General features: G+C 41.2%; 1 protein-coding gene across 1 annotated transcript; it reads left to right on the top strand.

The window, feature by feature from the left end:
- Positions 1-15,905: 15,905 nt before the first annotated feature.
- On the top strand, positions 15,906-21,206 carry TCHHL1 (trichohyalin like 1). The gene is made up of 3 exons (XM_015092250.4): positions 15,906-15,960; positions 16,804-16,959; positions 17,658-21,206. Exons 2-3 carry the CDS (start codon positions 16,822-16,824, stop codon positions 20,124-20,126), a joined length of 2,607 nt encoding a protein of 868 aa, XP_014947736.3. The 5' UTR covers positions 15,906-15,960; positions 16,804-16,821; the 3' UTR covers positions 20,127-21,206.
- The last annotated feature ends 206 nt before the right edge of the window (positions 21,207-21,412 follow it).

Genomic DNA, 21,412 nt, shown 5'->3' with positions numbered 1-21,412 from the left:
CCACCAGGTAGAGAGGTTAACTACATGATGACCAGACTTTAGCCATGACATAAGGTGCCACAATTCTGACAACTGGCCTCAAAGAAATGGAAACAAATGGATCCTGGAATTGAAGATAACTATATCTAAAACAACCAGCATGATGCTGGTCAGACCATCAATGCCAATTTGAAGATGACTGTCAGAGATGACTGTGCTGTTCTGCGTATACTCCCCTCACCCTTCACTTCTGTCTATAAAAGCTCTTGCCCCATTGGTTGCCAGTGGGGGCAGTCGGCCTTTGGACAGATGTCCACCACCCCCACTGCCAGTTGCCAGAATCTGAAAAAGAGCAAACTTTACTTTCTACAAACCTGGCCTGTTTATTGGCTTTTAAGCAGCAAGCAGCCATATCTCACATACCTTTTAGTAACACTTTCTGGTGGTGACACACTGCTCATGACAAATAATAGTACTTCCAGTATTTGTTAATATTTCGTTCTTAAGAACACAGCAGCTTCTTGGTCTCTGACGTCTGATGAGTCAACAGAAGAAAATGGCCTGAAACTTCAGCTCGGCAATACAAAAATTAAATGACCTCTTGATTTAAGCAACACAATCCATGAGGTGACTTAGTCAGAAGGTGCTTACTAATAATCAGGCCAAAAGCATCAGACTGCCATCTAAAGATCCAAATACCCCTGTTCCACCTGCTGGAATCTATATTTAATAGTCACACCTTGGTAACTAGGAATAAATCCAAGAAGTACCATTTCTAATTTTGAGGGTCATGGTTGAGAAGATTTTCTAAGGTAGACACAACATTTTGGTCAATGGTGGAGACAAGAAAGCTAAGCCTATGGCTCCTGAGTATCATTCTGATAGAGTAAGGTGGCACTTTTTTCAAGGAGCAAGAGCTTCTCTCTCACTTTAACACAAATAGCAGATGCCCACTAAAGACAAATCTTGGGAATCCCCTGGTACTATCTTGGAGAGCCATCTCTTTCAAATGATTTCTAAATACAAAAGTACTTTCCTCTTAAGTGTATGCTTTTACTTACTAAGAATCTTCACAGAAACCCTGGAAAGAGCCTCACTGGCTTTCCCCAGGGTCCTCTCAGTAGACACTCATTCCAGAGCCTCCTTATAAATTCCAACCCCAGGATGCTTCTAAGTAACAGTTCAACATAATAACCATGATAAAAATAATTAAAGTCCTTCACACTTCTTGCAGCACTTCACAAGATGAGGAAAGAGCCAATTTCCAAAGAAGAAAGTATTGTTTCACAATTGTTTCACAATTATAATAGCATGTACTTTAAAAAAAATCAGCCAGCCTATGCCCCATGGCTCTTATTTTAGCATGCTGACAGGAGAACATGCTGGGAGGCAACCCTCCTGCTCCACCAGGATAATGAACATGCATGGGAAGAACCTTGAGGCTTTTGGGAAATTGGCTGCTTAACTGATAGCTTAAGGTGAACAGCTTCAGATTCCTGAACTCCGAAGAAGATTTAACTTCGGGACCAAGGACCAGGCTTGATCACTCAAGAGCTTTTGTATAGCAAAGTTTTATTAAAGTATAAAAAGGGACAGAGAAAGCTTCTGACACAGACATCAAAAGGGGGATGGAGAATGTCCCCCTCACTAGTGTTAACTAAGAGAGTTATATACTTTTTAACTAGTTATTATAATAAATCAAAAGAATATCTCAAGGTTGTAAAAATCTTACTAGACCCACTCCCATAATTTACATTTTAAGATAACAGGATTAGCCAGAAGGTTTTCAGGAAGGAGAAACTGTCCTCAAGCAGGATACATTGTTTTTACATAATCCTTAGTACGGAGTTTAAACTGAGTTGTTTGTTGTGTAATCATCAGTTCCTGGCTTAAAGAGAAAAAAAAAAAAAAAAAACATTTTATGTGACTAGGACTAAGGAATGTAGAGAAAAAAAGATGTTTGTCCTTTCTACCTCCTTGAGAATTCCAGACCCCTATTTCCGCTTTGAGAGCCCTAGACCCCTTTCTCCTCCTCGGGGACCTCGGACTTATCAACCTGCCTAAGAACTGACTCTTATTAACTATAAACTGTGGTCCTACTGTGATTAGATTGACTAGATTTCTGTGAGTATGGTTTCAGTGTGTCTGCCCTCTGACGCCCTCTTGCAACACCTACCATTACTTGGGTTTCTCTTACTTTGGGCGTGGGGTATCTCTTGATGGCTGCTCCAGCAAAGCACAGCCCCTGTTCCTTACCTTGGATAAGGGGTATCTCCTCCTGCTGCCCTTCCTGACCTTCAGCGTGGGATGACCTCTAGGCCCTCCTGCGCCCAGGCAGCCACCACAGCCTTGTCGAACTCAGTGAAACTAAGCCATGCCCGAGGGGCAACCCAAGACTGGCGGGTCATAGTGGAGAGGTCTGACAGAATGTGGTCCCCTGGAGAAGGGAATGGCAAACCACTTCAGTATTCTTGCCTTGAGAACCCCATGAACAGTATGAAAAGGCAAAATGATAGGATACTGAAAGAGGAACTCCCCAGGTCAGTAGGTGCCCAATATGCTACTGGAAGTCAGTGGAGAAATAACTCCAGAAAGAATGAAGGGATGGAGCCAAAGCAAAAACAATAGCCAGCTGTGGATGTGACTGGTGATAGAAGTAAGGTCCAATGCTATAAAGAGCAATATTGCATAGGAACCTGGAATGTCAGGTCCATGAATCAAGGCAAATTGGAAGTGGTCAAACAGGAGATGGCAAGAGTGAACGTAGACATTCTAGGAATCAGCAAACTAAAATGGACTGGAATGGGTGAATTTAACTCAGGTGACCATTATATCTACTACTGAAGGCAGGAATCCCTCAGAAGAAATGGAGTAGCCATCATGGTCAACAGAAGAGTCCAAAATGCAGTACTTGCATGCAATCTCAAAAATGACAGAATGATCTCTGTTCATTTCCAAGGCAAACCATTCAATATCACAGTAATCCAAGTCTATGCCCCAACCAGTAATGCTGAAGAAGCTGAAGTTGAACGGTTCTATGAAGACCTACAAGACCTTTTAGAACTAACACCCCCAAAAAGATGTCCTTTTCATTATAGGGCACTGGAATGCAAAAGTAGGAGGTCAAGAAACACCTGGAGTAACAGGCAATTTGGCCTTGGAATGAGGAATGAAGCAGGGCAAAGACTAATAGAGTTTTGCCAAGAAAATGCACTGGTCATAGCAAACACCCTCTTCCAATAACACAAGAGAAGACTCTACACATGGACATCACCAGATGGTCAACACCAAAATCAGATTGATTATATTCTCTGCAGCAAAAGATGGAGAAGCTCTATACAATCAACAAAAACAAGACCAGGAGCTGACTGTGGCTCAGATCATGAACTCCTTATTGCCAAATTCAGACTTAAATTGAAGAAAGCAGGGAAAACCTCTAGACCATTCAGGTATGACCTAAATCAAACCCCTTACGATTATACAGTGGAAGTGAGAAATAGATTTAAGGGCCTAGATCTGATAGATAGAGTGCCTGATGAACTATGGAATGAGGTTCGTGACATTGTACAGGAGACAAGGGTCAAGAACATCCCCATGGAAAAGAAATGCAAAAAAGCAAAATGGCTGTCTGGGGAGGCCTTACAAATAGCTGTGAAAAGAAGAGACGTGAAAAGCCAAGGAGAAAAGGAAAGATATAAGCATCTGAATACAGAGTTCCAAAGAATAGCAAGAAGAGATAAGAAAGCCTTCTTCCGTGATCAATGCAAAGAAATAGAGGAAAAGAACAGAATGGGAAAGACTACAGATCTCTTCAAGAAAATTAGAGATATCAAGGGAACATTTCATGAGAAGATGGGCACAATAAAGGACAAAAATGATATGGACCTAACAGAAGCAGAAGATATTAAGAAGAGATGGCAAGAATACACAGAAGAACTGTACAAAAAGGATCTTCACGACCCAGATAATCACGATGGTGTGATCACTCATCTAGAACCAGACATCTTGGAATGTGAAGTCAAGCGGGCCTTAGAAAGCATCACTATGAACAAAGCTAGTGGAGGTGATGGCATTCCAGTTGAGCTGTTTCAAATGCTGAAAGATGATGCTGTGAAAGTGCTGCACTCAATATGCCAGCAAATTTGGAAAACTCAGCAGTGGCCATAGGACTGGAAAAGGTCAGTTTTCATTCCAATCCCAAAGAAAGGCAATGCCACAGAATGCTCAAACTACTGCACAATTGCACTCATCTCACATGCTAGTAAAGTAATGCTCAAAGTTCTCCAAGCTAGGTTCAGCAATATGTGATCCATGAACTTCCTGATGTTCAAGCTGGTTTTAGAAAAGGCAGAGGAACCAGAGATCAAATTGCCAACATCTGCCTGGATCATCGAAAAAGCAAGAGAGTTCCAGAAAAACATCTATTTCTGCTTTATTGACTATGCCAAAGCCTTTGACTGTGTGGATCACAATAAACTGTGGAAAATTCTGAAAGAGATGGGGATAACAGACCACCTGACCTGCCTCTTGAGAAATCTGTATGCAGGCCAGGAAGCAACAGTTAGTACTGGACATGGAACAACAGACTGGTTCCAAATAGGAAAAGGAGTGCGTCAAGGCTGTATATTGTCACCCTGCTTATTTAACTTCTATGCAGAGTACATCATGAGAAACGCTGGACTGGAAGAAACACAAGCTGGAATCAAGGTTGCTGGGAGAAATATCAATAATCTCAGATATGCAGATGACACCACCCTTATGGCAGAAAGTGAAGAGGAACTCAAAAGCCTCTTGATGAAAGTGAAAGAGGAGAGTGAAAAGTTGACTTAAAGTTCAACATTCAGAAAACGAAGATCATGGCATCTGGTCCCATCACTTCATGGGAAATATATGGGGAAACAGTGGAAACAGTGTCAGACTTTATTTTGGGGGGCTCCAAAATCACTGCAGATGGTGATTGCAGCCATGAAATTAAAAGACACTTACTCCTTGGAAGGAAAGTTATGACCAACAGAGATAGCATTTTCAAAAGCAGAGACATAACTTTGCCGACTAAGGTCCGTCTAGTCAAGGCTATGGTTTTTCCAGTGGTCATGTATGGATGTGAGAGTTGGACTGTGAAGAAGCCTGAGCACCAAAGAATTGATGCTTTTGGAGCATCAATTGATGGTGTTGGAGAAGACTCTTGAGAGTCCCTTGGACTGCAAGGAGATCCAACCAGTCTATTCTGAAGGAGATCAGCCCTGGGATTTCTTTGGAAGGAATGATGCTAAAGCTGAAACTCCAGTACTTTGGCCACCTCATGGGAAGAGTTGACTCACTGGTAAAGACTTTGATGCTGGGAGGGATTGGGGGCAGGAGAAGGGGACGACAGAAGATGAGATGGCTGGATGGCATCACTGACTCGATGGACGTGAGTCTGAATGAACTCCGGGAGTCGGTGATGCACAGGGAGGACTGGCATGCTGCGATTCATGGGGTTGCAAAGAGTCGGACACGACTGAATGACTGAACTGAACTGAACTATAAACTGGGAGCTCTATTAACATCACCTTGGCTGATGTGGAAAATGGGGTTGAGGGTTTATTATGCTGTGTGATGGAAAAGTTGGTCTCCATGTTTTATGAATTATGTCCCCCCACCAAAGTTTCAAATGATGAAGTCCTAAGCTTCAGTGCCTTAGAATCTAACCGTATTTGGATATATAATATTCAAATAGTAATCAAATTAAAATGAGGTCAATAGGTGGGGCCTTAATCCAATATGAATATTGAGTGTCCTTATAAGAAGGGGGAAAATGAACACAGACAAAGGGAAAATGATGTATAGACACAGGGAGAAGATAGCCGTCTATAAGCCAAGGGTAGAAGCAAGGAACAGATCCTTCCATTATGGCTCTCAGAAGAAATCAACTCGACTAACACCTTAACTTTTTACTTCTAGTCTCCATAACTTTGAGAAAATAAATTTCTGTTGGTTAAGCCAACCAGTCTTTGGCACTTTGTGATAACAGCCTTAGAAAACAAACATACCATGGAAGATGAGATTATATTTCTAGGGAAATCTACCTATATTGTGATCATCTTTATCCTTTGACATTGTACAGGTACAACCAGGTCCTGCTTGCTCAAAGACACTCTTTTTTAATTAAATCTCCCTTAGTTTATACGGTACAGTGGAACGATTGCTACAAGGAATCAGAAGCCTGGGGTTCACTCAGCTATTAATTGGACAAATATTTAGTGAGCATTTCCTATGTGCCAGGCATCCTAAGCAATGTGCATACAGTGGTGAAGTAGTCATTCCGGTCTGTTTCTTCACTTTACTATCCACGTGTTCTCTTGCAAGCCACTTAAGTTGTCTGGGCCTCCACTGTTTCATATTCCAAATTATGAGACTGAAATAGCCACCACCAAGGTTATCCTCAGGACTAAAATAATTACTTTTATTCTAACATTTGGCTTATTCAAATGTTGCTTACTCTCAAAGCAACTCAAATAATCCCTCATCCCAACATCTACCTTTAGCTAACAGAAAACAAGGAAAAGAATTAACTAATGAAGGTGATCATTAGACCCTAATTTCAGCATCAAAGTTCTTTTCTTTCTATCCAGTCAGAACTGATCTCTCATTTGTTTCCCATATTCTTCCAGAGCACCTTCTTATCATCCCAGGTTTGTTCAATGAGGGAGAAGACTCTAAACTACCCCCATTTTCTGTGATCCTAGTACTACCCAAAATTATTGTCCCCTCATTTATGAAATTTACATATGCATTTAATTAATCCCACTCTTTTCTGAGAAAACAAAGTCCTGGAACTTGGTTCCACTCAAACTAAAAGTCAGTGGCCATTAGTTAAATATAAAGCCATCTGTGCTCCATCTTTTGCACTAACTACACATTGCTAATATTTTCATTCAGTCATATAATTATGAGTTTGTTCAGCAAGTGTACTGGGACTGTAATCTGCTGAAGATTGTGATCTGTGTAATATGTAATAAGCACTTGTTTACTTGTTAGTAAAAGAGCTGACAGTCACATGCAATAATCTGGAACTAACCCAAGAGGTAGATTTCTGAGCGAAGTGAAGTGAAGTGAAGTCACTCAGTCGTGTCTGACTCTTTGCGACCCCATGGACTGTAGCCTACCAGGTTCCACCATCCATGGGATTTTCCAGGCAAGAATACTGGAGTGGGTTGCCATTTCCTTCTCCAGGAGATCTTCCTGACCCAGGGATTGAAGCCGAGTCTCCTGCATGGTAGGCATTGTAGGCAGACACTTTACAGTCTGAGCCACCAGGGAAGATTTCTGAGTAGGTTATCATTTTCTGAACCCTCAGGACATCAATGGCAAGCACTCAAATCACCAAAAATTTTAAAATTCTGATTTGTTTGTCATCACTCCCCCTTTTTTTAAAAATTGGCATTTTCTGAAAGATAAAATCTGAGGTCTTCAGCTTGGCCTTAAGGCTCTCCATATTCTAGAGATAAGCCACCTTTTATACTCTGACCCCCACAACACTCCAAGAGCTAACCGTGTATTAAACCAGACTAGACTATTTGTCATAATTAGGACATCCTATAACTGTCCTTACTTTAGAGACTTATTAGCATAATTTTATCTATTTGGAATGCCTGTCTCTTCTCTGTCTACCTGGATAATTTCTATTCAGTTTAAATTAAGATAATTTCTACTCAGGTTTAGTCCCACCTTTTCCCTAAATCTTTCCTAATCTCCCCAACAGACATGATCTCTCTCTTCATTGATCATAAGACTTTTTATATTTACTCCTCATTTATTGATTATAATATTCTACCTTAGCTGGCTTTATACTTGCTTCACCTGCCAAATTGAAAATATCTTGAAAACAGAGACTACAACTTGGGATTCTTTATTTTGTATATTCTTTCCATAACAGACAAAGAGTGATAGAGTTCTATGATATGCTGATGGAATATGTGGACTGTCTTGCTAGAAAAATAAACACTCTCAAAATTTTGCCTAGAATTTCAAAAGTTCCTGGGGCCTATGAAGCCTTCTGAACTGCATGCAAAGAAACTTGGTTCAAGGAGTTGTGAGAACTAGACGTATAATGTAGGCATTCAATAACTATTTGGTAAATGAATGAATGAATATAACCATAATAGCTCTTTTTGTCCAAGACCTCTTATCCCCATCTAAAATGCCATCTCTCCCTTCTGAATATTGAAGCCCTAAGTCCTTTCTTATATACTGAAAATTCCTCAATGTTGGGCATTACAGAATTTCATGATTCTTCCCCCTCAATTTTTTCTGATGCTTCCCTGGTGGCTCAGAGGTTAAAGCATCTGTCTAGAATGCGGGAGACCTGGGTTTGATCCCTGCATCGGGAAGATCCCCTGGAGAAGGAAATGGCAACCCACTCCAGTACTCTTGCCTGGAGAATCCTATGGAGGGAGGAGCCTGGTAGGCTACAGCCCATGGGGTCGCAAAGAGTCAGACATGACTGAGTGACTTCACTTCACTAGTTTTAGTATCTGTCAATGACCCTAGTCGGGTAAGAATGCACGGGTAGGTCAAGGGAAAGGCGGATGGTGGTCTCATGGTGCTGGGGGTGGGGTGGGGGGATGTAGTGAGAAGCAATGGTGAGATTCCCATTTCATGCTTTGGCTGGTTTTCTCATAAGCATTTGAATTCAAATACAACTCATGAGCATGAAGATTATTTTCATTTTGAGAGCCTCCTTCTCTGGTAAATGAATCAACTTTACTCCTCCTATTACCATTACTTTGAATCTATTTCTTATCAAATAATAACATTGACCTTATTATGCTGAGTGCCTGTACCTCCCTTTTTCCTGTACCTCCCTTTTTCCATGGAGCACCTTACAAAATGTCCTCACATTAGTTTCATGAGTTGGTCATGACCAAGCCAATCCCCAGATTTCATTTCTGACCATGGGTGAGGAGAGAAGATGGTTAGAAGTGGGAGAAGGAAACAAGTGTCAGACTTTCTGCTCTAAGTGCTAAGGTCAGGAAAACACAGTTTATGAGAACAGCAATATCTTCTTACTCTGTTTAGCAGGATCAAGAAAAGTTTTCCCAAGGGAACTGATGTTTAAACTGGAACTTGAGAATAGTTAGGAATCTATCCCACAAAGAGGAAAAGAAATAGCTTTCCAGATAGAGGGAAATTCTTATTCAAAGACTGGAGGCAAGAGAGTACTATGGGTTCAAGGAAGTCAAATTAAATCTGACTAGAACTTAGAATCCCATGGACGGAGGAGCCTGGTGGGCTGCAGTCCATGGGGTCGCAAAGAGTCGGACACGACTGAGCGACTTCACTTTTACTTTTCACTTTCATGCATTGAAGAAGGAAATGACAACCCACTCCAGTGTTCTTGCCTGGAGAATCCCAGGGATGGCAGAGCCTGGTGGGCTGCCGTCTATGGGGTCGCACAGAGTCGGACACGACTGAAGCGACTTAGCAGCAGCAGCAGCAGAACTTAGAATATCAGGGATAAATGGTAAGAGATAAGGCTAGAAAGGTTACAAGGGCTTGGTAAGCCATATTGTATTTATCTTGAGAACAACAAAATATTATTGTCTTTTTAAGCAGGGGAATGATAAACCAGATTGACAGTTTATAAGAATCATTCTGGCTCAAATCTTTTTAACCCCAGTCCCATTCCTCAGAGAAAAAAGTCTCTTAAATATATATTTAAGATTTTTCTGGCAGTAACTTCTTGCATAAAATTTATCAGTTTTAAATGATATTTCCACTATAAGAGGTGATGATTTAAATGATTTCACTACCTTTCTTCTTCTCTCCCTTTGTCATTATTTAATATTTTCATTATTCTAATTCCTGTTACCTTTCCAATAAAAGTATGTTTCTTTTTCTAGCAACTTTTGACAGTATCACTTACACTTTTACATTTCTGGTGTTGGTGGTATTAGTCGCTCAGTCATGTCCAACTCTTTGCGACCCCATGTACTATAGCCCACCAGGCTTCTCTGTCCATGGGATTCTCCAGGCAAGAATGCTGGAGTGGGTTGCCATTTCCTTCTCCAGGGGATCTTCTGGACCCAAGGATCAAACTTGGGTCTCCTGCATTGCAGGCAGGTTCTTTACCGTCTGAGCCACCAGGGAAGCCCACCCTTAACAATAACTGGGTCTGCTAACCACAACCAAACATATCATGCCTTTTACACATACAGACTCTAACACTTGGGAATGTCTACATTGTTATGTTAAGCACACAAGCATAGTAGCAAGTTTGCCTGAAAGCAAACACTGGGTTTACCACTTACTAGCTTTGTAGCCTTGGGCAAGATACTGGACCCTTCTTTTTCTCCTCCTTGGTGTTCTAAAATTTCCAAGGATATATGTAGAGGAATATTTTGAGGCTCTTTTAAGATCTGAAGTCTCTACAAAATCTATTCATTCCTTGACATATTAATCTTTTTTTATGTCTTATCTTTCTGAGGTTCCTATTAGTTGATAGTGGGATCTCCTGAGTTGATTATGTATATTTCTTCTCTTCCACTGTTTACATTTTTTTTTATTTCCATACTTTATATTTTAAAACTATATTGTCCAATGTAGTAGTCATGAGCCAAATGTGACCATTTGTGTTTAAATTTAAAATTATGAAATAAAATCTAAAATTTAGTTTCCCAGTCACACTAGTCATATTTTGAGCTACATATAACTAGTGGCTATCAAATTGGACAGTGCAAATATCTAAAGTTCTGTTAGATGATGCTATTCTAGAAGTTTTTGTCAACTTGAGTTCTTAGTTCTATTGCTTTTTGTTCATCTAAAGAGTTATAATTAATCTAAAATACTTTTTATTCTCTTATTTTTGTTTTCTGATTGATATTCAGAACATCCTAATCTAGTTTCATTTAATCTCTTAAGAGATATTAATTAGCATTTTTAACTTCTCTTTCACTTCCTGAATTGTTATCTATTTCCTCTGGGGTCAGTTTGTCTGTTTATTTCCTTCTTTCTCTTTTGTGCTACTGATTTATTCATGGCTTCCCTCATAGCTCAGCTGGTAAAGAATCCACCTGCAATGTGGGATACCTGGGTTCAATCCCTAGGTTGGGAAGATCCCCTGAAAAAGGTAACGGGATTTATTCATATGCCTAAATGTTCTTACTTACCCCTTTATATCAATAAAATCTTCTGATTTGCATAAGTAGGTCTGTTTACACACCAGCTCTCTTCCTTGAATGGAAATTTATGGCAGGATAGAGGAGAAGCCTATCAATTTGCAAGTAAACGGCCATCAGACTGCACTCAATCCCACCCCTCAATACAAATGACAACGTTTTCCTGGAGCATTAATTTTTGTACTAGACACTTTAGCTTTCAGTCTATTGAGTCAACAGATATTGGCAAAACATCTACTATAGTCCAGGTACTCTTACAGCTTCTAGAGATAAAGTGGAAAAGTAGACATAGAGTCCTGCCCTCAAGGAGTCTACATTTATGAAAGTTTGTTCAGTTTCTTTAGAGACCAGTCATGTAGGGTTTTGCTAGGAAGACAGAATAATATATGACCAAATGTCTACGCTCTATGTTCTAAATTGGAGGAAGGGTATGGGAATGACTGCTGAGACGTAAGTTCCTTACATAAACATTCAATTACTTTCCTGTTTAAAGCCCTACTTCTTACCCCCACCTTGTTTATTCCTACTAATTCCGAGTGCAGAGTTTCCCAGGTTTGGACAGTCAGATTTGCCATCACTGCTTCAAAACACATTCTGGGGAAGGAGAGTGGCCAAGATGGTGGAATAGGAAGACCCTGAGCTCACCTCCTTCCACTAGCACACCAAAATTGCAACTATTTACAGGACAATTATTGATGAGAATGACAGGGTAGGCAACTGACAAACAGGAGGATAATCAGAATGGTAGAGGTTCTCTCCAAGGAGCAAATGGTCTCAGTCCCATGTCAGGCTTCCTAGCCCCAGGGTCCTGAACCAGGAAAATGAGCCTCTAGAGCATAGAGCTTTAAGACTAGCAGGGCTTACTTTCAGGAGAGCCAGACAGCTGTGGGAAATAGATAATTCACTGCTAATAACCACATCCCAAATTTCACATGCTCCAGGACCCACAGCAGAGGCAGTAACTTGACATGACCCTGGATCAGACCCTCCTGCTGGTCTTAAAGAGCCTCCCAGAGAGGCAAGAGGCAACTGAAGCACAGCCTGGGGACATAGACACTGGCAGCAGCCGTTTGGGGGTGCTTGTTCTAACACAGAGACACTGGTGCTGAGAAGCACTATCTTGGAATCCTCCCTCTAGCTTATTAGCTCCGAGATCCAGTCCCACTCATCAGCCTGTTGGCACCAGTGCTGGGACCCCTTGGCCAGCCTCATTTGTCAGTGGGCCAGCACTAGCTCTGGAACATCCTGACCCAACAGCCAAGATGGTCTCAGGAACCGGCCCCACTCACCAGCAAGCTGCTGACACTGGATCTAGGAACCCTGGCCCCACAACTACCCACTTCAGAACCTGGCTCTACCAACCAGTGGGTTCTATAGCCAGCTGCTTCATGACACACTGCCAACAAGCTTGTGGCAGCCTTCACACAAGGCAAGGCCAACCAGACCAAGGACCTGCAACAGCTACCAGACCACCCATAGCAGTCACCTGTCACACCAGAAGGATCCATGCAGCCCACATAGGGACACCTCTGAGCACATAGCTCTGATGACCAGAGGGGAGTGTGCCTCTGGACACATAGGACATTTCCTACAAAAGGCTGCTTCTCCAACATCAGGAAACATAACCAACCTACCAAACACAGAGACAAAAACAACAAATTAGACAAAATGAGGCAACAGAAGATAGACTTCCAAAAAAGGAACAAGATAAAGCCTTAGAAGAACAGCTAAGTGAAGTAGAGACAAAGAGTTCAAGTAATGATCATGAAGATGTTCAAAGAACTTGGGAGAAGACTAGATGAACACAGTGAGAAGTTAGAGGTTTTTAACAAAAAGTTAAAAAATATAAAGAGGAACAAGGATGAAGAATACAATAACTGATCATCTCTGTTTGCATCTGCATTGCTTTAAATGGCATTATTTTGTTTTATCAACTATACTTCAATTGAAAAATTTTAAATTCAATAACTAAAATAAAAAATACACTAGAAAGAGTCAACAGTAGATTAAATGATGCAGAAGAACAGATGAGTGAACTGGAAGACAGAGCACTGAAAATCACTGAACAGAAGGAAAGAATAAAAAGTAAAAAGAAATGAGGACAGTTTAAGACACCTCAGGGACAACATCAAGCATACTAACATTCATGTGTAGGGGTCCCAGAAGGAAAAGAGAGACAGAACGGGGCAGAAAAATTATTTGAAGACAAAATAGCTGAAACTTTCCTAACTTGGGAAAAGAAAACAGACATCCAGGTCCAAGGAAGCACAGAGAGTCCCAGACACAATCAACCCAAAGAGGACGACGCCAAGACAAGGCATATCCAACGCTGATTTTCCAAATAGAAACTGTAACCTAAAACCATAGACATTTAGAGTTGGAAGAGTTCTGTGTCCTTCACTGTAAGCCACTTCAGCCTCACCTCTTCCTTTGGCAGGATTTCTCCTAAAACTTGGTCAGTGGATTATGATAATACCTCTTTTTAAATAGGTCTAGTGACAGCAATCTCATTACTTTATAGGCAGCCTATACCACTATCAGACAACTACCCCTTAAAAAGTTCTTAAGAATTAAGTCTGCTTTTTTAAAATGTTATTTTATATTGGAGTGTAGTTGATTAGGGGCTTTCCTGATGGTGCAGTGCTAAAGAATCTGCCTGCTATTCAGGAAACCTGGGTTTGATCCCTGGGTCAGGAAGATCCCCTGGAGGAGGGCATGGCAACCCACTCCAGTACTCTTGCCTAGGGAACCCCATGGACAGAGGAGCCTGGTGGACTGTAGTCCACAGGGTCACACAGAGTCCGACACAACTGAAGCAATCATGCAGCAGGCGCAGCATAGTTGATTAACAATATTGTTAGTTTCAAGTGTACAGCAAATTGATTCAGTTATACATATACATGTATTTATTCTTTCTCAAATTATTTTCCACTTAGATTACTTCAGAATATTGAGCAGATTTCTCTGTCCTATACAGTAGGTCCTTGTTGGCTATCCATTTTAAATATAGCAGTGTGTACATGTCAATAAAGTCTGCTTTGTAGAAAGTTTCAACCACTGATTCTAGTTCTATTCCCTGGCATTACACAGAATAAGGAACTCAAGATGATGGAGACATCACAGGCTCAGAGAAATTTAGTCTAGAAGGGTTTCAACTCTGATTCAGGCTTTGCAATTTACTTGGTACGTGACCATATGCAAGTTACTTAACAACTAAGAGTTAAACTTCCTTATCTGTTAAAAGAGGATAATGACTACCCAAAAGGACAATGAGGATTACGTAAAACTGCCCATGTAAGCACCTGACAGGTCATAAGTGTTCAATGAACATTAGTTCCTTTCTGTCCCTCCTCATTTCTCATCCCTATGGAAATTCTTCAAATATTTCAAAACAGTTATACTTCCTCCCCCAAGTCTTCAATACAGCCTTGAACATAACTGTTTCCTTGAATCCTTTCTCATGAGGCTGGCTCCTGAACTCCAGGACAGGGATATAAAACTTACTCAACTTAAAATACCCCAGTGGCTGGCATAGTGTCTGAGAAACAGCTGGTACTCAGGGGATGTTGACTGATCAGAATTAAGATGACATTTGCATGATATCCCAATTCTCAGTAGAATTCTTCTCCCTTTTAGGGGAGAATGCTAAGAAATACTTTTTATAGGTAGAAACTATCAGTGTGGATTTTTTTCACCCCAACATTCTTGCCTTGTTTATCTTGCTTGCCGTGTTTATGTTTAACATTCTCCCTTGTACTTGCCTTGTTTATCAAGAAAATCAGAACAAGGTTTTGCTCAATATCAATGCTTGCCTTAGCCTCAATCTTCTCTTATAATTATCTTTATCTCAACCTTTCCATTATCTTGGTCTTTGTCCTTTACACTTGTTTACATGAATCTATTTCTAAAATCCTTTTGCAAGCAGAAAAGAATGTTTTGAAACATCCTCTATTCTCTTTTTAAGTATCAAAAAAGCTGAACCCAATTCTCCTGTTAATTAAGTAGTCTCCACTAAGAGGGATGCAGATATAGGAGGTAATCCCAAATTTGCCACCTTAGCATCTTGGGCTCTCTCCTACCTGTCAGCCTGATGGTTTCTGTCTCCCTTTCCCTTTAACAGAAAGAACACAGTAATATGGATGCTCATTTCTAAGTTCCTTGGATTGTAAAAGTGCCTTTAAAGAGTAGATATCAATCACATTTTTAAAATAGCACATCTTAGGTAAGCAAAATTCTGCACACTCAGATTTTTTCCTAATGCTGCCTTTGGGCAAGGAGAACAGAACATAGAAACATCTAATTCAACTGGTATCTCCACTTTTGTCATATGGTGAACTGGAGCCTCTATTTTTAAACACATGATTGACACTCATATGTCCAGGCTAGGTCAGATACAGTCCATCCTGTGGGAAGAAAGAGGAATCATGACTTCTGAGGTCCCTGCCAGCCCTGTGATTTGTCAAACAGAAATGTAAGTGTGTCTTTAGGTTAAGAAAAACAGCCAACAACCACCCCAAAGATTCCCCAAAACTATAACCTGCAAAAGCCAATAAATGAAACAAGAAAATACCCTTTCCCCTTCCTTCAGATGAGTCTAAAACCATTATTTAACTGAAGGTGCCTAAAGAAGAAAATAAAAATAAAACAAGCCGAGAGTAGAGAAGGAGGGGAGACTGGGTTTGGTGGTGATGAATCAGGGCTTTAGACCCGGAGGGTGTCTCCTTCCTAACTGTGCAATTAGAGACTCAATAAAAGGTTTGAGCACCTCCTGTCAGCTCACAGCCACTGCCCCACATTCCACTTGCTCTCACTCAAGAACAAGGTAAGTCTCAGAGACTATCTATCTGCTTGACCATATTTAGAATCTCAGCTGCTATTCTTGTATGAGATTGTATGAGAATGTATGAGAATTTCAGAAGAAATACACTCTTAACTCTAGGTTGACAATTATTAATAATAAACTGAGAGCTCCAGTTGCATTTTTTGCCTCAGGAATTTCATAGATCATTTTCGTTTTAAAAAAACTATAAACTATTTGTATGACATATGTATGAATACAATTTAATAAGACACAGGACTCAGACCTATATTAAAATATAGGATCATTTAAATGATGAGTAATGACTAAGGGGTCGAGACTCTGTTTTACCAGTGAGTTCATGGAGCCACATCTTCTTGGCAAAAACATGTTGCTTGGCCTGCATAAATGGAGGCTGATTTTCTGTGTTACTTCTCTTTCCTCTGGAAGTTTTTCCTAACTTAAAAGTTATACTTTGCTACAATGAGGAGCTAGATTGAGCCAAGGTGGGAGGAAAACAGGTGGCCAGTCTCAGATGATGCTGAAATGATTAGTACCACTCTGTTGGCTTCATTTGTACATTTTAGTACTTACATTTGAGTTCTTTTTCTACTCTCCTTTTACAATAAAGCTTTCTCTGAACACATGAGTGTCTCTATTTTCTGCAGGGTAGGGAGAAGTATCTCTTCTAATGTTTATCTGTGCAAAAATCCTATCTCACCACATTATCTGGCATAAATTTTAAGATAAAGAATAGAACAGATGATGTCAGTGGAGCTGGGGGAGGGACAGAAGGAAGGGCGATCTGGTATCTCCTTCCTGAAGGACCTACCCTAGAAAGTGGGTTGTGTTTGTTCTTTCCCACAGTCTCCTGAGTTTGTAAAGATGCCTCAGCTCCTGAGAGACATCCTCTGTGTAATTGAGACATTCCACAAGTACGCCAGGGAGGATGGTGGCGCAGCGACGCTGACCTGCACAGAGCTGCAACAGCTCATCCAGAGCGAATTTGAGGACATTTTTCAGGTGAAGTGCTCATGGAGCTATGGAAATTCTTCTCCACTTGCCATTTCTCCAAAATACAAGCGAAATGGGCATATGTAATCCCTCGCCATTTTACATTTGGTTACCAGCTCTCAGTACCCACTGACTTTTGAACAAACTTTTTTTCAATCTCATTTCCCTACTCTGTGCAATTGCTTGGTCATTAATTCTAGGAGGAAATGAGGTTTTCAACACTGGGACTATTGCTTCTGTAAAGTAGGCATCTGAGAGGAGTCATGAGCTTAGATGTATCCAAATGCAACTCACAATTGATATGAATGCTCCTTCTTAATGATAGTTCTCTGATCAAAAATGGTAACCAGAATCAACCTTCTTTGGGGAGGGTCTTCCCAGGTGGCGATAGAGATAAAGAATCCACCTGCCAATGCAGGAGACACAAGGGATATGGGTTTGATCCCTGGGTAAGAAAGATCCCCTGGAGTAGGAAATGGCACCTCACTCCAGAATTCTTGCCTGGAAAATTCCAAAGGAGCCTGGCTACAGTCCATGGCATTACAAAGAATCAGACATGACTAAGCACACACAAACACACATTTGGAGGAAATTTCCTAAGTTCACGAGGAATAGAATCAAAAAAGAGGGTTCTTGGAAAACATGCAGACACTCAGGGCACTTGACCACATATAAATAGGCTGATTTTTCATTGTGTTTCCATGCAGCCATGTGCCACCCATGCTGTGGAGAGCAACTTGAATCTTCTGAATATTGACAGTAATGGTGCCATCAGCTTTGATGAATTTGTTCTTGCAATCTTCAGCTTTTTGAATTTCTGTTACCTTGACATACAGTCATTACTAAACTCGGAACCAGACGGGAGGCCACATGGTATGGGTCTTCAGGTGATGAATGGAACTGACCAGGGGACAGAAGGAACTTCACAAACTCAAGACAAAGTGGTGCTTCCTTCAGGAACGGCATCATCAACTCATCTCAGCCTAAAAGAAGAGAGAGCAGTTGAACACAATAGGGTGGACCCACAGGGACATACCACAGCTCACAAACTACCAGTAGAAACGTCTGAACACAGTGACTCCAAGAACCAACATCTGAAAGGAGATGAACAGAGCCAGAAAGTGGCCCAAGATGTATCAGCAACAGGTGACAGTAGAACCCAACCTGAGACAAGTAAGCCAATGGCAGGATCAGAACAGATCAGCAGTCGCACAAAGGGGGAGGGACAGAATAAGGAGAGTCTCCAGAAGGGAGATATACTAGCCAGGAAACGAAGTGGCACTGAGACAGGAGAATGGTTTGGAGAACAGGAAGGGAGCTTGGGAATCCTGCATTCTCCACTGGGAGAAACCACACAGAGGCCAGGTGGATCATCTGAGGATCAGGAAGAGGCAGGAGAGAAGGGTGTTAAGGAACACCCTAAAGCACAAGAATCATCAGTACAGGGAAAAGATGAGCCCAGTTCAGACCATATCAGCCTGCCAAAACAAGCTGCTGCTTGGAAACCATCTCAGACACAGAAATCAGCTGCTCCCGAGGATGACAGTAGAACAGCTGAGACTCCAGAACCACCCATACAAGAAAAAGAATATGAAACAAGGGACTTGTCAGTCCAAGGGGATAACAGAAATGTTCCAGAAACACCCACGGTTAGAGTAGAAAGGAAAGATGTAAGAGGTCCAGAGGTCCATCAAACAGTAGGGCAGAAACAAATTGAGGAAAAAATTCAGCCACCAGCTCTGGAAGAGCCAACAGAAGATAAGAAGTATCATGAACTCCAGGAATCATCGAAAAAAAAGAATGCTGGAGAAGATTCTGAGACACATGAGTTAAACTCAGAAGGAGGAGAACAGAAAGATTCTGAAATTGAAGGAGCCATCAGCCCAGGAGAAGAGGCAAGACATGCTGAGGAAGGCACAGAAGAAGCACTTGTGAACAGTAAAAATGCCCCTGAAGCAGAAGGGACATCAAGAACAAGAGAAAGAACACGGGAGTTGACCCCACCTGAGAACCAATCTGGAGAAAAAAATAAGATGATCACCAAGATTCATGATAAGTTGGTCAAGGAAGATGATGACTACCAGGGGGAAGGTCCTGAGCCAGTGGCCACACAGAATGATGAGAGGTCTCCTGAAACCCCCAACAGCCTGACTACAGAGGATGGTGACAGCAACTCAGAGACAAGTGATCTGTTTGTGCAAGGGGATTCCCAAAGTCAAGCAAACCCATTCAGAGGGTCTGTGCAAGGAAGTGACAGTAATAACCCAGAAACTCAGAAACACTTAGCACTGAGTGAGGAAAAGAGAATTCAGGAGGCAGTGCTGGCAGTCAGAGGAGAGGATGAGCGGGTCACGGAGGAACACGCACAGGAGCACAAGGGTCAGGGCTCAGGGACCACAGGTCTAGGCCCAGCTGTGGAGCCCAGGGGACACCCCAACACACAGGTGTTCATAGGGAGAGATGAAAACAGAAAGTCCCTGGAGCCAGAGATCCCGGTTGCTCCAAATGCAGGCTTCACTAACCAGCTTTCTGTAAGGCAACTCCCCACAAAGAAAGACAGTAGAAAAGAGCTAAAGGTCCAGAGCCCAAGTACCAAAGAAGAGGAAGATGGAGCCCTAGAGACCCAGGAGGATTTAGTAAAAAGTCTGGATGAGAACAATGCAGTCTCCCAAAAGACACACCCTGCGACATTGGAGGAGGAGATTGAAAGCCCCCAACAGGTGGCAGGAGAACAAAATCTATCTACGAAAGAACATGATCCTTCAGTCTCTGAGTCAGGCCTTGAAGAGAGGATGCAAAGAGACCAAGAGCTCTGTTTGCTGGAGAGAGGTGCAGAACATTCGGGTCCCCTGTACGAGGTCTCGCAGGAGAAGATGCTGCAGCAAACAGACGTAACCCAAGGGGAGCATCAAAATCAAGCTCAGACAGCCAGTGTATCAAGCCCAGAGATCTGCAGAAACCAGTTGAGTGCATCCCTCACCAATGACAGCTCAGACTGTCTTGTCTTTTTTATTGACAGACAAGCACTACAAAAGTACATCAGGGAGTTTCTGCCTGATGAGGATCCTACTGGTGCACAGCAAATATTAGCTCCCCAGACCTTGGAAGATAAGCAGAGTCACCCTCAAAGAGGGGAACTAGAACCACAACAGGAAGAAAGCACTCCAAAGCAATGAATCATTGTCACCATCCCACGAGAAGTTCCAAGGAACCTCATACATCTAAACAAGCCCCAGACTTCTTCCCTCCCAGTCACTCTCAATGCTCATACTCACACATTCAGATGAAGATTAATAATCCCTTAAATCCCCTTCCTAAATTTCTGCTGTTGTTGTTGTTTAGTCTCTAAGTCATGTGCGACTCTTTTGCGAACCCATGGACTGTAGCTTGCAAGGCTTCTCCGTCCATGGGATTTTCCAGGCAAGAATATTGCAGTGGGTTGCCATTTCCTTCTCCAGGAGATCTTCCCGAACAAAGGACTGAACCCAAGTTTCCTGCATTGGCAGGTGGATTCTTCACCACTGTGCCACCAGGGAAGTCCTCCTAAATTTCTACAAGAGAAAATTATAAAATATTCATCAGCAGAAGCTACCAGCAAAGAAATGGCATACCAAACAAACATTGTACCACATGAATCTACTTCCAAGTGCAAAAACAGACTTTCCCATGCAACCATTTATCACAATTTACCTGTTTATTAAAAATAGAAAAATCTTTTCCAAATCTTCAATAAACATCAAGTTCTTCAATTGATTCACTGATTTTTTTATAATGTGACAGTAGAAAGTATGAGGCTGTGCTACTGTCTTGTAAAGTATCTTTAATTCATAGATGCATTATTGTGCATCATGACATTTCCTACATAAATTTCAAATTTATCTAAAAATTTTATCCCTCAAAATAATCCTTTATCACCATAACTTAAAATCATTATGATTTCCTAACACCCAATTAAACTAGATTGCTGACTCTTTGCTCATGTCCAAGTGCAACTAAATCTATGCCATAGATTCACTCATTCATTTACTTATTGAGTAAATTCATTAAATTCTATTCCTCTAGATATCCTTTTCACAGTTTCTGGCTCAAATAAGCAATCAGAATAATTATGAAGAGAGAGAATACAAATCCAAAATATACTTGATTCTGTAAGATGTTCTTGTAAACAACCATGCACTAATTTTACAAAATGCTTATCCATATGGTTTTCTGAGGGCATTGTATTAAAATTAACAATTAAATAACCGGGTGAGCAATATCTTTTGTTGGTTCATTTTTTTCTTTCATTCTCCACCTAGCCTTGGAGGCACTGATCAGAAACAAAAACAATCTTAGTGATTTCTGTTTTTTTAAATGACTAATTAAAGGATTATGTTCACAGAGCCTAGTAATGACCTAAGAAAGAAATAAAATAGTCATCATATAACATTTCCTGTGGCAATAACACCCCATCTCCATTGCA

This window comes from Ovis aries, chromosome 1, assembly GCF_016772045.2.
Source record: "Ovis aries strain OAR_USU_Benz2616 breed Rambouillet chromosome 1, ARS-UI_Ramb_v3.0, whole genome shotgun sequence".
Classification (NCBI taxonomy): domain Eukaryota; kingdom Metazoa; phylum Chordata; class Mammalia; order Artiodactyla; family Bovidae; genus Ovis; species Ovis aries.
The sequence above is the reverse complement of the archived record's forward strand: the minus strand, read 5'-3'. Positions and strand labels throughout refer to the sequence as shown.